Source organism: Dysidea avara, chromosome 2 (assembly GCF_963678975.1).
Source record: "Dysidea avara chromosome 2, odDysAvar1.4, whole genome shotgun sequence".
Taxonomy (NCBI): Eukaryota; Metazoa; Porifera; class Demospongiae; order Dictyoceratida; family Dysideidae; genus Dysidea; species Dysidea avara.
Window position 1 is genome coordinate 17410875 of NC_089273.1, and position 18079 is coordinate 17428953.

The 18079-nt window shown below is 37.6% G+C and overlaps 1 protein-coding gene across 7 annotated transcripts in view; it reads right to left on the bottom strand.

Moving 5' to 3' along the window:
• LOC136246766 (uncharacterized) overlaps nucleotides 1-4442 on the bottom strand; it is a 306647-nt gene extending 302205 nt beyond the window's left edge. For 2 of the 7 annotated variants that reach the window (XR_010696824.1, XR_010696823.1), the window contains exon 1: nucleotides 3911-4436. Coding sequence is in view for 1 of the 7 variants with exons in the window: in XM_066038333.1 (XP_065894405.1) it covers nucleotides 3911-3994 (84 nt within the window). In the remaining 6 variants the exon portion in view is untranslated. Of the gene's footprint in view, nucleotides 1-3910 lie in introns of all 7 variants that reach the window. The other 5 variants (XR_010696819.1, XR_010696817.1, XR_010696816.1 and 2 more) reach the window with 5 other exon arrangements.
• Between the last annotated feature and the right edge of the window lie 13637 nt (nucleotides 4443-18079).

Sequence of the window (18079 nt, forward strand, 5' to 3'; positions counted from 1 at the left end):
ATTTAACAAAACAAGACAATAATTAATCAGTCAAGTTTAAGTGACTCTCTAGGTCAACAACCGAGTCAGATGGTAAGATGACCTAGATCCCCTTAGACAGTTATTGCTGAGTAAAGAAAAAGTAAACTTGCACTTCATCCAGTGAAGTGTCTTATTGTAAGACTGCCCAGAATGCTCAGACAACAAAGTATCATTATGGAGCTATAACTCGCATTTACAGTACTTCTTTCTAATGCAATACAGCACTCCATTTGGTATCTCCTTACAGAAACACTTTAATACAAACAAAGACATAATAGCAAATCTGTCATGTGACATTACCACATGTGTACATGCAGGGGGTTAATCTGGGGGGGGGGGGGGGGGGAGGGCTGGGTTAGCAATTGCCCCCCCCCCCCAGGTTTATATCTAAATCTAAAGCCTTGAGAAATGGAAAGGTTTAAGTTGTATAATCAAATGGTCAATATTCAATGCAGTAAAGTTTCACCAAAATTGAGTATATTTACACCTAAATTTTCCTGTGGGAGCTGCCCCCAGACCCCCCTAGAATCTGAAGCGACTTACTTTACCCTCTCTAGGTTAATATTCTGGGTTGAGCCCTGACATGCACAATTTGTAACAAAATTTCCATTAGTGTGTATATACTTAATGGACCATGAAGTCACATGAGACTCTTCAGGTGACATGGGATTGATAAAGTTAAATAATTTCAGTCTATATACTCACATGTGCTTAGACCAAGTGGGATACTTTTCCATGAGTTACTCTACTTAACAGCAACTATGTTGTTAGATGGAGACCAGCTCATGAATGCTATAACTGCCACTATAGAAGGCCAGCTTCTCAGGACAAGTTGCAGTTCAATGTAGCATAGAAGTAAGCCAGGTGGAAATGATGGCAAAGATGAGCTGAAAGAGCTACATGTGTTAGTTTAAGAAGCAAAGGAATGAGGCTTAACTCAATTTCACACTACAGGGGAGGATTATTTGGCACAGCAAAAGAAGAATGTAGCGAAGGTGGCCCCTACCAGTGATATGAACAAAACTGCTGCAGGTTATGAAGTCACTGGGTTTGAAAATGAAAGTTGAACAGGGAAAGTAAAAAGATAAAAGGCCACAGTAGCTGCAGGAGTAGTCAGATTAACCAAAAGCCAGCATAGGCTACCACCCCCAAAACAAAAAACAAAAAGCCATGTTTGTGAGTAACAGGCCCAAGGGACTGAACAAAGGGAACCCATAGTGCTCACTTGGGAGAATATGTAGTGTTAAGGATGCAACAGAGCATCTACTCAATAGTCAACACAAGGTGCAAAAGAACAAGTAAAAGTGTTGATAATACAATAAAGCATACATGGGGTCAGGATGGATTGTGCTGATGATGCAAAAAGGGCTTGGGTTAAAACACAAGTGTTGTATGGCAGTTACAGTTTTCATGCCAACAGTAACAGTGATTTGCCATGCCATTTGACACTAAATTTAACTGTCAGCACAACATATAAAGCATGCTAACAGTATCCCAGTCAGAAAATAAAATTTAAATCTGGTATTTAATGTAACTAGCGTTTCATAGTGGACGTGGGCTTGACATGATATGACCTCCTCTACTAAAACATACTTTGTCTGCACCAGAAAATATTGTATGTGTATTAATTAGAATATACAATACATCAATCGGTTGACTAACTGTAGTCTTGTGCCCAGCAGGGCTCACGATAATGTGCAAACACAGTCTGGTGACAATGCTCAAGTCTCTTGGGTCTGGAAGTGCGATCCAGCTAAATATTGGCTGGCCGATCAGAATCAAGGAGTTGTATAGTCGTAAAAACATGAACAAGTTGATGTGCTACTTCTAAAAACCAGGCGCCATGCAGCTAGCTAACTCATCTGGAATTAACTATAGACAGTATATGCTACTATGAATTAACCAACTATGTATTACTATTTTACAATAGGGTAGTTTTGGGTTATAAAATAATATTATTTTCCAACTCTCGTATTTCGTACTTCATGAAATTTTCGTAATTCATTCAATTACATTGCTATGCACTGCTAGGAAGCGTTTGGTAAACAAACCGCTTTTACCAACATATTACGCACAGAACTATCTTCTAAACTGTTTTATAGTGTGACTAACGTGTTTTTTCCCACAAATTATCTTGACAAAGCCTCAAAGCTGCTCTTCACTTTCGTTTGCATATGTAAGGGATACGCCCCCTTTCAGCTTGAAGCGATAGGCTATTCCTGGTAGTGTACGAGGCCTGCACCATTGTTTTTCAGTTGTTAAATGCCTGAAAACCTCAAGGGAAGGTAGTCTGAGGAAAGTTGCCACACCCGTATTTCAGTCCGCCGAAAAGAAACCACCTCAGAGCAAAGTTCACCTGTGCAGAAGTTTAATGCACACTTCATTTCGCTACTACTTCTTACGTAAAAGCTGCTTTTACCATTATTTAACATATTGCTCATGTGGGTGCATACGGACAAACATAGGTAGATATGTAGATAGGTACACACACACACTTTTACGAAAACAATTTCCGTAAACCAACCAGCCTTTGGCCGGCTGTGGGTGAGTGCCTGGTTTAAAAACCATGCTAAAAGCTAAAATGGCTAGGAATAAAGTAAAACTCAGAACAGGATGCTTACTAGATGCAAGTCTCTTCCTTTACTAGTACTGGGAGAGGGTAGCGTTTCATTCTAGTGAAATGTTGAGTCACAATTCTTCAGTCTTATAAGGTGAGATTGGAAAACACAATGTATCTTAAATAAACTAGGTCAAAATTTTCTCTTTAAATTCTCTGCCTTTTCATCTACTTCCAATACATTCACGCAATTACACAACTTATAGATTGTGATTGGCCAGCCAATATTATGGCTGGATCGCACCTCCAGAGCCCAAGGCCCATGCAAGAAACCTGAACATTGTAAGTGCAAGCCCGGCTGAACATGAGACTAAACTAACTGTACCTCCCTTAAGATTAGGTTGTTTACAGCTACACAAGGACGAGAAAACATGTTTTTGCATGGTGGACATAAAACTCAGTAAACACCCACATTTCAAAACATAGTAACCACACAAATTTCAGCTAGCTATAGTCATTGTACACATGGAGTGGGATCATTTTCAATAAATAAACTTTAGCACTAAATTAATTCCCAATCTTGAAATCCCAAACACAGGGAAAAAGACAGTCTTCTCAGGTTTTAATGCTGGGACAATTATGCAGAAAATGGTACAGGGCTTGTCCAAGAGCCCATTTTGACACAAAGCGGTTTCACTAAAGTGTGGTTTATACTATAGCCACTGCAATAACCAGGTGGTTGGTTTATCAGTGAACATGACATCAGTTTTTGAACCTTAATCAGCTCTATATAACAACCATTCAGACACAATGCATATCCAGATTGCAACTTAATTTCTATAACTACATCGTGCTATACTTGTCTACATACATGGGTGTGAAAAATCTCAGTAAATAAATCATGAACCAAGAACAACCTAACTGCGAATATAGGATTTATTATATTGAAAGTTCAAGAATAGCTGTCACTATTTAGACAATACATGGTGCAAGATATACAAATGTGTACAATATATAGCTAGCTACAAGGGGGTGGCTCTCCAATATATTCTGTACTCAAATCTTCGTCCTCAGTCAAAAGGAAAGTCAAGTCAAGCAAGAAATTTGCAGTAGGTCAAAAGATAAACTTCGCTTGTAAAGTGTATACCACAATTGATACTTTTAGAGTTGCAACATTTTACGGAAAGATGCAAGAATTTGGCCAAGAGTCAAGCTCGGATTTTAGCGTAAGTCAAGGGTCAAGGCTTATTTTTTGACTTTGACCAAGGAGGAAGATCGGAGTACAGGGTATATAGGAGTGCCACCCCCTTGTAGCTATATGTAACTGCTTACCTTCTGATATTGTCGACACAACCGCGTCAGCAACGACTGCCACAGCAGGCACAGCAGGACAGCTGCCTTAACAACAGCCGACATGTGAAACAATGAAAACTCTCTACTTCTGATTCCCTCAAAGGCTGGGGATTATTTTGATTAAATATTCTTTCAAAATTAGCGTCGTATCCAGCACGGGCGGTTGATTTCCGCCCAGTTGCCATCAATCAGTAGTACTTGTCTCAGTTATCTCTCAAAATATGTGATCGATGAGGAAAATAAGTCTTTAAAATAATAGATATCTTCTAGCACTCCGTCCACAAAGTCAACAACAGAACCAATGAGTCTGCAGACAACGCACTACAAAAAGAATTAAAGATAATAATGCTGTATTTCACTATCGCCAGCTACACACACTACTGATCAACACAGCAGCGGTGTTCACACGCTAAAACAATTGTAAAAGCCCGTAATCTAGGAACATCACCGGTAGTGTTCGAAACAACAACTTTGCACATGGGTTGTAAATGTCGGGTATTACACCCGCGAAATTTTGTAGCCCACGAAAATTTCTTTTTTGTCCTCGGAAGATAGCAAAGCCGGTGTTTAGAGTTAGGGTTGCCCTTGAATCGTTCATCGTCCATTTATAATTCAGTTGCTATAATAAAGAACTACCAACCAGTCCTCATTCTCTAAACTAGTGATTGCCAGCGGTCACTCAGAGTACAGTAAATGCAAAAAACAATGTACCTTACAGTCTCGTCTTAATCTCGTTAGGCTATCATCGCACCGTGCAATGCACGTTAAGGGTCACTCAGCTGCGTACCACGTGATCTTGTACGTGTCTGAATTCCCCTGGTCAATTTATAAATTAATTTTTATTACTGTGCAGGCCTCCCGGGGGAGCATATATGCACAAAGTAGTTACATTACAAAAATTAAGAATTAAGATAACAGTCCTGTTATTCCTTGTTTGAAATGATTGAGGTCTGTAACAATTACAACATCATCTGGTAAAGAGTTCCATAGCTTAATACTGCTTGGAAGAAAAGAGTTTGAGTAGGCATTAGTTCTTGCTGGTAACTGTAAGAATCTCTTTGAGTGTCCGCGTGTAGAGTGGATACAAGGGCGAGGTGGGAGTAAATCGTCAGCATTAATATCTACAATATGATGAATTATTTTGAATAGCATTAGCTATTAATCTACGTTCATTTCGTCTATCAGCAAGAGGACTCCGGCCAAGTTAAGTAAGCATGTTGGATACACTGTTATAAGGTGAGTAATCGTTGAATACAAATCTAGCAGACCTCCTTTGCACAGACTCTAGGGTTTGAATGTTTGTTTTTTTGCGTGTATGGTGACCAAATGGTCGATGCGTAGTCAAGAATTGACTGACCTTACCATACTTTGGTCGGTAACAGGTGACTTAATATTGACGGGGCATGGTTTTAAATTTCATGGGAGAAAGCTCTTAACATTGTTAGACAATTCATCATTGCATACTGTCTTATATGCTCATTCCACGTTAGGTGTTGGTCTATAGTAACTCCTAGGTATTTAGCATGAGGTACTTCTTTAATCTTTTCTGGTACTCAAAACAGCGGACGAAAACAGACTGCATGAGCAGTATCTCCTGGAAGTGCACCCAGACATAGATAATATAAGGTAAGGCCACTCCAAATAAATTCTCTGTTTCCCGTCCTGGACTCAGGCATATTTGCATGCAGGCGCGGCGGTCCATTTCCATTATTTCATTATAAATAAGATTGGCTAGCTTTTCAAGCCATTATTTGCCTGGCACAGCCAAAAAGGATGCATATAAAAGCATGCTTAAGCTTGTTCCTTCCTTTGTAAGTTGCAAAAATAACTCAAACGTGAAGTTTGTGCTGACTTGATAGCACTGCTGACACTGTTTCAATATAGCTTTTACTGAGCCTATCAGTATGTTAGAATAACCAGAAAATAATGGAAGAATACAGAAAAATGGAATATTTAGAGCTGACAGTAACCAGATGCGGGTGGTGGACGGGAAACAGAGAATTTATTTGGAGTGGCCTAAGGTATATATTTTTTATGACCCAGGCCACTTCTATCAGTTGAGACTGGTCTACGCTGATAGATACTGACTAGGCCGTCTACTTATCGGTATTCCGAACCAATCATCTGAGTGCTGTATAACCTATCAGTATTTTGAGGGGCAACATTTTAGGGGGTAAGCAATGTAGCCAAAAAAAAAGGATTTGCAAACACTTCCAAAACGTGATGTCTAAAAACGGAATCATCCAGCAACACGAAATTTTCCTTCACCGGCAATGGCTAGCTACCGATTGTAGACCAATTTATTCATCGCTCCCATGATTACTACCAATGTTGAGCTAGTCACACCCACCACTACATGGTGCAGCCACGCCCAAATTTTCAATTTTAACATACTTGTCGGAAAACTACACCGCAATGTTGATTTTCACCTACACACTTAATCGCCAATTCTCTTCAGTAATCAACCTTTTCCACAGTACTCTTCCAAGTTGTATATAGCACAATCCAACCTGCTTCTTTAACAATAACAACGATTGTATATTATATTTTGTGAGCACCGTGCTTTATAGTAGTACAATGAAGAGTGTGGCTCACTGTATAGTCATACAACTTGACATTAATTCCCAGCTATAGTACATTTAGTTCAGCTGTCCAACATATGACAGCCATGATGGGGACAATAAAGGGAATACAATCCATCTAGTTAGCCAAGAAATACAGAAAGCTGCAGCAAGTACTGTTGCATACTTGCAGGAAGCAGGTCTAGCAGGTTCAATATGTATGCAACACATACAACTTTACACCTCTCCCATTTATGCTAGTTCATAATGATGATGAACCCCACCTACATGCAAATTTAGTACCACCAGCCATGGGAAGCTAACTGACAACATCCTGTTAGAACTCTGGAAGTTTCAACTATAGCTACAGTAAAGGTTGTAAGGCTCATTGATATGTATACCAGTTTTCATCTCTGATAATACATCGAGTTTTGGTTTTCACTTAGTTGAATGCAACTTTAGTATATTATTGCCATTTGTTGGCTATAGTATACAACTATATCCCTCAGGAAAATTCAGACCCTAGGTGTCAGTTAATGCAATACATAATCAATACAACATTACAAGGTACATATACATAATATACATTATATTATATACTGAGGTTCTGCAGCTATTGTAAAATTATAGTGGACATGCATTAGTGACTTGTTCAATGTGTTAATACAAACCCAAGTTATTTTTGCATTGTAATTACAGGTATATACACAATTAACCTTTGAGAATATAAGGGTTCAGTGTTACACACACTGGCTAATGAAGTGAGGCTATGCCTGTAATATCAGGAAAAGGCAATTGCTTGTGTATGGAGAAAATTACCTTGGAAAGTACCATGCAGGCCAGGAGAAAATGTGGTGACTGTATGATTACCAAAAATATGCACAAAGATCATGAGTCCACCAATGTTGGATTGATGATAAAACTTTCCTACATTTGTCCACTGCTTAAATTGACTTCTGTTCTGTTTCAGTCTGTTTCCTAAATGTCTGCATGCTTGGGCTATTCAGTTGATTTGAGACCTCTACTCCATGCAGTAGTGGCTTGTAGAGGGGTAGCATATAGATACTGAGGTCCCAACACGGGATTCCAATACCATGGACAGTTGGACTACTGTTGCACTTAGCTTCCTAAAGATAAGGATTGCTAAAGTTGGACTGTTTACCGTTCAGAAAACAATAACGCAGCATAGCAAACAAGCTTGACACAAATCAGCTCCTAGCACATGTGTTCTGTATACCTATAACTTCAAGGATATTCAGTTGTGAATATTTTATAACTTTTCAAGTGTACTTGGTCCCATCCGATATAGCTGGGACTAACTGTATGTGTACTTGTTGTCAGTCCAAGGTTTGAAGCAGCATGTGGTACAAACAAGCAGACAAATAAATCTGTGGTGTGAATGATGTGCCGTTATAGTATTGTTAGACACTCCGTCATGTCATATAACATGTAAAACACTATACATAATGCATGTATGAAAAATTCAGGTATGGTGGCTATATCAACTTCACCAGCAAAACTGATCCGGCAAATCACATACTTATCAGGCAAAATCAAACAAACACCACCACTGGTGTAGTTAGCTACACTATACCATGCCACCCTCAGCAATGACAACTTACTGATAGTGTGATCACAGAAAATTGGGTACTCAAGAAAATTGCTCAAACAATATGATCAGGAAGTACAAAATAATACTTAAAGCACTACCTATGCTTGTGCGTACGGAAAAAAAAGAAAAGAAAAAAACAGCACTTGGGGGTGTCTAAAGGCATACAAATACAGTATTCACGTTCATCTGGTGCTGTATTAGACTCTCAACTTTTAAATTTGCCAAACATTACCAAACAGAAGCAAGTATAGAAAATTGATTTCTGCCCAAATATAGCTTATTTGCTACTTGTTGTCAAACAACCAAAGTTCACTTGAAAAACCAGCAATTTTGTATCAAGACCTGCAATAATGATCTTGTTAAACGCATGCAGTGACGAACTGTGCAGCTTACTCATAATTTTATTCATTTACACGCAACAGCAATGACTACACATAGTAAGGAGGCATGCTACTATTTCCTATGGCTTCACAAGCTTTTTGCTGATCTCTAATCATGCTTTCCGCTCTACTCAGTGTTATAATAATCACTATCTCCAGTTAGAAGTACTGGCTATAATTCAGTGTTATAGTCCAAAAAGTAAACATACTGAGAAGTGAAGTCACATTCAGGCATGTTCCACCTGTTATACAGCATTAAACAATTGAACAATACAAGAAGCATCTCTGAAATCAATCCACTCGCTATGGAAATTATAGACAATTTTTGTGACAGCCAGCTGCATTGCATGTTAACACAAATCAACACCTACATGGTAAAAAGGAGGACAAAGAGCTTTAAACAGGCTGTAGGACCATGCAGGTGTCCTACGTACAGACCTTTCGTTGTAAAAAAGTTGTATTAAAATAAACTAACTAATGTCCATTTGGTTCCACTCTCTAGAGTTCATACACATGAAATTGACAAGGAGAAAGTCTACATGACAGACTCCTGTAGATGTTTGAGCATTAATTGGATGGCTGCAAGCTCAAGGCTGCCGAGATCCAGCCATGGATTTTTCTCCTTTATCCACCTTTTCAATAAACAGGCTGCATGCTAGACCAGTGTCTTACAATTCCTAAAGCACTTGTGCTGTAAAACCTTAATAATTAAAAGAGGTAAGTCCAGGATGCATGTAATTGCTACAGTTAATGAAAAGACACTTCTCTGGCTATTGTCAAAAGGTGATGAAGTAAATCCTGTAGCATTAGCTGAAGGGATCAGTTAGAAAATTCAGCTACATAGGATGAAGGTTTGGACTTTCTTTCCCGAAAATATTACCCAAAAATTAACCAATTACTCTTAATGATGGTCTAACTAATGTTGAATTTCCCCACTAATACATATTATCTTTTTGTACTTGTTTACAGGCCCAAGTAAAAAGTGATCTCATCTTTCCTTGAACTTCCTATAACTGAAAGACTTTGTAAATTATACATCAACCAGTCAGCAGACAGTATACCATTCAACCAATCATATGGTTAGAATAGGATATGAATACCTTTTAAAGGTTCCTTTGTTCTTATGATGGCATAGTCTTATTTCTCTTTCATTTTAATGGTTTGTTATTTTACTTTGTACTGGCCACCCTAGGTGTGTGATATGATATTATCACTTTGTTTGAAGTTGACTTTCACTGGAATATAATGTATCTATTTTTAGCAGTTACTATCTTTACAATGTTTACAATGAAGAACACCTGCACTGGATTTGTGGTGTTGCAATTACATTGTCCTTCTTGATGTCACAAAACAAAATGGCCACCACAATGAGGGGACTGTGTACAGGTATAGGTATTGTGTGAGGTAGTGGTCTGCTATGATAACATTGATAGAATCAAACAAGGTGAAGGTGCAGCATATATACTGTATTGCAATACATTGTGTATATCTGTGCATGCTTGAAGAAATTTGTTTGCTTTCATCTAGTGAGTCCCTTGTGCCAAAATGTTTACTACATCTTACCAAGAGTACATAATATTTATATGGAGAGAGTATCTAACTTTCAGTATGGCCTGTACAAAAACCCTGGGTAAAGTTCACCTTTCATCAAATCATCATGCACCTTCATTGGAAATAGAGAACTCAGTGTTGATCGGTTTATGTTGATGAGGGCAAAGCCTTTGTTCTCACAAAACACTAAGCTGTTACTTTACCCAGGGTGTTTGATGCATTTCAAGTTAGACACTCTCCCCCATATATGTATATGTTACCGTAGAGTCCGGTTGTTAAGCGCATGTGTCTATTAAGCGCATATTATTTGTTAAGCGCATGCACATTTCTTGTAATTAAGCAAAATGCGATGATAGAGCTACACACAGCAAGAAATGCTGAAAGTACTGAAAAATTAATGTCTCCTCAAGCGCGTACGCCTCCCTTGAGGTCTCTCTTCGCTAAGTACACAGCAAATCAACCATCTGGATAGTGATAATCTCGTTCATCACGAAGGATTTCACCTGACCCAGAAATGGAGTCAATCATCCTTACATACTGGCGTGGTGACCAGCACAAACTATTAACTATTCTATTACAACATAGTGATTCCGCGTTACACTCACCATAATTATTTATTAAGCGTATGCGCCTAACAGATAGTATGATTTTTACAAAAAAGTTTCTCTGAAAAATATAAGCGCATGCGCTTAACAACCCGACTTTACGGTGTACTCTTGATCTTACCTTAATTATTTCTTAGTTCCAGCTGTAAAAAACTATGAACAAAATTAATTTCTGCTCAGAAGTCCTGCAAAGTTTTTCCAATTATGACATTATGCTATGACAATTTTTTGGTCATTGCGGATATCATCCATATGAAATTATAAGGCTGGGACATTTAGAAAACATATAATGGGTATATATTATACCACATTACCCAGTTGACTGAAGTAGAATACTAGTAACTGTATTCTGTTAACAGACGCAGCTTCAATTATGTACATCTTGCCCTGACAATGGCTAAACATGAAGTCTTTAAAAAGTGTTGGTGCTGAGGTTGGTGTGATCTCACAAAAAGCAGACAGAAGAAACTATAAAATTTCATCCCTTAATGGACATAAGCCAGTACTAGTTGTTATTCAACATTATCATATAGTTCTACCTGAGACTTGTGTGCTTAGACAAATGCTAAAGCATGACAATATAAGGGGAGCCAAAGTGATTGAACTCAAACACTAAATGCGGTACACAGTAGGTTTAATGCAGCTACGTATATAGCTACACTAGTACCAAAATTATATAAAAATAATCTACACACACAGAAAAGTGTAGGGCTTCTACCTCGAATTGATAATTACATTAAACTGAGATATAAGTAGCAGGAAACATTAGGGATCTTAAGTCTATACCCATGACTGAGTTAGGGATTAAAATCTTCACTAGTATAACTGCAGGTGGAGGTGACCTCCCTTGTTTCACTACTTTTTATGACTATGGTCTCTAATTGAACTTCCTAATTTTTCTTTCTACTTGTTTGTAACACAACAAAATATGACTGGTGATCCAATGCATACTACATCAAAAGAAAGAACCGCACCACACTTAGCCATTTTCAGCTATGTTCAGCCTGTACACAACATTAAAAATGAAGAATGTTATGAAAAGTGCCTCTGCAATCAATCTGGTTACTACAGAAAATATGGATTATTTCCATTACAAAAGTAAGGAAACTACGTATCATGCACTAGATACTACACACACCTTAAGCCATCAGCAAGAAGAAATGATACACTGCCTATAGCCTTAGCTGTTATTACATGAGTTATGCTTATCTGAAGGCATCAGGCAGGCAGTAGAAAATTAAATTTTTAAAAAATCTGTAGAGCAACTTATCAGAAGCTTTTTTGGCCACTTTTGAGCTTCATTTTATTCTACCTAAACAACATTGCCAAGCAGCGCTGTAAGTGGGTCAGTACTGCTAGACCCACTGACCCAAGTAGTAATCACGAAACCCAGATCTGACCCAGGTTAATTAAAACAGAGGCGTATGCCAAGAGTTAGATTTTAAAGGTCTCCAAGTCTCAAGCTCCTCTGATCATCTGAAAGATATGAGTAAGTACCAAAGAGTATGTTCAGATGTTGTCAACAATCGAAAATGGGCGTAGTTCAATGCAAGTCTACAGACAGCCAGCCACAGCAACCATAAGTGTGCTGGCTTTCTTGACACTAGACTAGTTACCTATAAGTAGCAGCACTCAAATCCCACTAAGTGGGTGTGGCTCCACATAGCCAAAACACTTTCACAAGTAATGGATGTGGCTCCACGTAAGTTTCTTCAGTATATGCATTGAATTTGCATCAATAAAATCGAACTTGCAAATAGTATACGATCATGTGATCCCATCTGGGTCAGACCCAAATAATCAACAAAGTGAATAAGACCCACTTGACCCGGACAAAATTTTACCTGAGTGACCAGGATAATCCAGATATCGATGACCCGGCCCATTTACAACACTGCTGCCAAGGCACCATGAAGGTATTGTGAGGTTGGTTACTAGTTAACTTTTTTCTTGCAAGAAAGTGCAAATCTCCACGCATGATCTCTAATACACAGTTCTACCGTACCATATAATACTGCTTAGACAAGCATCTTGTCTCCTAACTCATAATATTAGGTGTCTGACTGTTCATCCAAAGATGTCATTGTACCACTTGATCTGACGGGTGAAAACTAAATGCAGAGTATGCCACCTAGCTACTCTCACTATAATATTTGTAAACTTACTGACATGTTGTTTGTTTTATACCCTAGTCAAGACACTGCACTGTTACATAAGTTGCAATATTAGCTACATACTTTTTTTGGAAAAGAAATAGATATTGACTTCAGTAGTTCAGTACACTGAACTAGTCCAGTGACTGCAGATATACAGCTAAACTGCTTACCTTAATTGTCAGCACAACATACAAAACATGCTACCAGTATCCCAGTCAGCAAAACACTTTATGAAAGGCCTTCACATTATTGAGTTTACATACAGTATATGAACTCTTCTAGCTCACAATGTGTTCATGCTGGCTGTGTTCATGTCACCAAAAGTGCAACAACACACATCAAACAAGATTTCACATTTTTAGTGGCAATTGTCTGCTGACTGACTGACTGACTTACCTACATACTTAATTACATAATTATGTTTTCAGACAAAATCAATAATGGTAAAGGCTACAAGCTTGGTTTTGTTTCACTAGATATTGATTCAGCCCGACAGATCTTTCAACATAGCACAGCTCATACAATACATGCTTCATGGACTTACCTTTATCTTCCTTTGTGTCCCACTTCTTTTCATTTGGCAGCAAAGGTGTTGATTCACAGTAGCACATTGTCGTGTTTTTTGTAGTGCTGGATTGAATGCAGACACTTCTCAAACTGTTCTTGATTTGTAATGCTGTGTGTTAGTTGAAAACAAAGCAAAATGGCCACTGAGTAATTGATAGTGGGATGTGCATTCAAATGCAAAATTAATGTTATGTATATCTATAGCACCACTCCTTCTTCTGATGTGGTATGTTCACCAGTCATGAAAAACTAAACAAGGCAACATAAGGAATTTTTGATTAGGATCATAGAACTACAAAATAATACATGATACATCTGCAGATACACTAGCGGACATTTAATTCCTAGTTCAGTCATGGTATGTAGGCAACTCCCTTGTTTTACTACTTTTTATTTCTATACTTTAAAAAAGTTTCCAATATTCTCCTGTGTGTAACATCCAAATAGAGCTGGCTGGGTGGTATGAGATTTGTCAAAGCCAGTACAGTATTATAGAAAATATCACAGTACAAATACATACGATATGGTATGGATTGTATTTTTAAAAGCTTATTGAATAAAGTAAATTTTCTCTTAGAAAGGGTGATAGAAGGTTGGTGAAACATGCTAAAATTCAATTAGAAGGTAATCTTTTACATTGGCAAAGTATCTTCACATTGGTAATGGCAGGATGATGATATGAATCATTTGTCATCTAACTAACTCTAGACAGTATGGTGGTAATCATCTGGCCCTGTAACGGTATCATTAAAATACCTTCTCCTACGATACATACCGTCGCCCATGCAGCTCTACACCCAAAACAGACTTAATTAGCTCATTGAAAGTACTTTATTATAATGTACAGTCTCTGTACCATGATGAAACAGCACCATGGTCCACCTATCACTGCCAGTATAGGGCTCACTCCAGTGTAGAGCTATACTCCAGCTGTATAAGTTTGTATTTTGCAAACTCTGTATTTCGTATATAAGAATTTATTTCATTTATGTGTTTTGTAACTGAACTGTCACTAGTGGTCAGATAATGGAACTGAGCTCCTATATACACATGCATAATTACTATCCAAATTATAGCTTGTATTCAGCTTTTATTATATTTACTCTGATATACGACAGCAATTAATATATTGGCTATGGAAATAGCAATTCTGATATTTTGGGACATTAAAATTTTTCAATAGGGACACTACAATATATGTAAAGTAATATGACTAGAATGGTAAAGACTTGCAATTCAAAGGACAGAAATCTCACTTGGGGATTGAACCTTTGGCCATTCTGAAACAGCTCTACCAACAGTGCTACAAGATATCAAATCAAACAAGAGTATGTGTTAATGGTTCCCCGAATTAAGCTAACGTGTGCATCCTGTAATGGCTAATTGTCTAATGCATATAATGGCCAGCAAAGAATTCACCAAAGAATCACTGTATGTATACACCCTCACAATAGCAGCCATATTCCTTTACAATGAACATTTAGTATATAGCTTGTTCAGCCAGTAATCTGGCACCATCACTGACACTTTCAATAAGCTCACAATTATCATACTTCCTGCCTTTCAATGAATGCTATCTGGCTTTATTGCTTAAGACCTTTTTGTTGAAGCTTCTGTATTAAACAGCTCTTTTACTGTCCACTTGTACGTATGTACATAAAGGCAAATATTCTGACCCAAAGGTGACTGTTATACAGTTTCTACTGTACTACAGTGAAAACTGAAACTGTGAACACATAAAAATGAGAACCAGGTATATGTAGGCCCATGAAAGTATATCCCGAAACACATAAACAATAGTGAAAATCAAGGAATTCTATGCAATTCAAGTTCCACTTTAGAATGGTGTAATTCAGAAATTCAGTGTTACTTTTGAAATCACGACACCTTTGAGATAAGTACACTGTAGAGACCTCAAACTACACACAGCTATAATAGTATGCAGCCTAGAGTTTTCATCATAAATTGGTTTTGCGCTACTAATATAGCTAACAGAGCTGGACATGCCTAACTATTTCAAAAACTATACTGACAGCATCTAAGTATGTATGACTATGTAGATAGATAAATGTGTTTTTTTTCTAAGTAAGAAAGGATTTCACTATACATCCAACATTATGTTTGATTTGTTAAAAATCATGTCCATATTGTGACAAACAGGAATATTCTTGATGGAGTGTAGTCTACCAGTCATACTATTCTAAATCAATGGCAAAGTACTGAAAACAAGCCTAGTAATACAAATATGTGGCCAGGTAATCCATAACTTTTATTGTGAAACATGCTAATGACTTGAAACAAAACCAAACAGTTTCTTAGCGTGAGATTTTTATTTTGTATCAACCATTAATAGTTAAATTATTCACAAACATGGCTGCAAAGATCACCAAAAGTAAAATCTGGTCATCTGCAATGGCCCAAAATCTTTCCAAGAACCTGACCATAAAGTTTCATGCATTCATCATCAAAAACACAATTTGGCCAGAATTGTCACAATTCCACACTGTACTATATATACAGCGTATCACATGTGGGATATGTGGTACAACTGTAGTTTACACAAGATGTGATTTCATCCACTTCCAGTAGGACAGTAAACACAAGTAGAAAATGATGTAGTTTTGTTCAATGTGGTTTAACACAGGTGCTCAAAACACAATAATATTGTAAGTTACTGGTATTGGCCTACCTACAGGTACACAACAGATATAAGTTCACTGAAAATTCACATGGACTGGAAAAGTAGTTAGAAAATGGTATGCCTCGGGTTTTTAAAATCAAGAAGATCCTCATGGTAGGTCTCTAACTATTACTGAGAAAGCAGCATGAATAGTTTTCTTTGATGTTAACACACTAATATGGTTACCAAAATACTTAAATTTAAGGTGAAATTCTAAGGTCATCTGTTGTCACTGCTATAGTAAATATGGCATTGCTTCAAAGTGATGCAACTAAATCAGTGATTCAACTAGTGGCTGTATTGTTGTTTTGCTTGTGAGACTATCCATCAGCCAAAAAAACACTATATAGCAAGAATGCTTGCCAACTGAATTGTGAGATGAAAAGCAGCCAAACTACTCCTCGATGGGTTTATTACAATACAGCTACTTAAACACTGTTGCAAAAGGCTGTACTCACAACTACAACATGTAGTCTACCAGTAAAACTACCTGTTAACCCATCTGTAATATATAGACTGATGCCTAGTTTTACATCTTGGACATTTGCATGGTTGTCATTACTACCATGACTAACCATCACAAGCTTCAGTTTTGTCCTTTTTTGTGGCTATAACAAGCTTTGTCATTTCAAGTCACAGCTATAATAAAGCTTAATTTGGTTGGCAGTAACAAAGCTTGTTGCATAATTTTCAGCAGGATGTGTTGTGCTTAGATGTAGTAAACAATTACCCTTGGACACTAAACAGCTGCTAAAATACAAATGGCAATTAACATGCAATTATTACACTTCCTCTCTTTCAATAAATATTGTGTAATCCATCTGCTCCATTCAATGACCACCATTTTCACACAAGCGGTTCAGAATTGCGATTGCACAACATTCGAAATATCCTTAAAGATGTATGGGAGTGAATGAGGTAAGAAACCTTCATGACAGCCTCCACTTATTTTTAGTATGAGAACTAAATTAATTGTTAGAAGCATCATAGTCAGGGGTGGATCTAGGGCTATGGGCCCTCCCCCCTTCTCTTTTATACTTTACTTGATCAATATGTTGAAGATTATTTAACATAGTTATAATGACCACTAATTATTAATACTCATTAAACCACCTTTTCATGACATTATATCACTGGAATTGTGCTAAAGGTTGGGCCCGGATCACTGGGATCAACATTGGAGTCAAGATACTCTAATAGAACAATCAGCAGATACACAATGATTAGTTCTGTTACAGAATTTATCCATATCTGTCTACACCTTAAGATGTGTCTAATATACAATGAAGTCCATTGGTCTATTATAAAGGCCTTCATTAATAACTGATTCTTCTACATGCACAGTCATTAGGCATGGCAATACTTAATTCAAGTACAATTGTGAGAGGATGTTGGTTGTCTGAACCTATCCAAACTTTTCATTAACAAATGCTGCAGAACTATACCTAATCTAAAGGACAATACATAAAATATTTATAGACAAATAAGCATGTATGTGAAAATTTCTCTAAATTGCAGTATTGTAGTAGCATCGATTTTTCAAAAATTTCCTTGGGGGGGGGGTGGCATGCCAGTTCCAACATGCTTTGCACACTTTCACATGAGAGATTAGTACCTTGAGTTAGCCTCCTCTCTCTCTCTCCCCCCCTCTTGTAAATCCTAAATCCACCCCTGATGGTGCATACAGTTTGTGTTGCAAAATGGAACGATTCAACATTTACCATGGCAGAAAACTCTAGTGTATTTGTTTCCAGCATGTAGAAAGTCTACTCAGGTAGGAAAAGGTTTGCATTACATTTCCAAAGTGTGTATCTTTCCTGAAGCAAGGTATTGTCCCTGTTAAAAATAGAGAGGACCACTAGGCAGCTAAACGGCTACTAAACCCACTAGAAATGGATAAATAATTGCCTAGTGATAATCATAGCAATGTCTATTTCCGTGATGAAACATTGGTCTAAAGATATCACTACCAGTCAACACTGATTTCTCAGCCACATCATAGCATATCATCTTGATTTTCACAAGACCACTGCAAT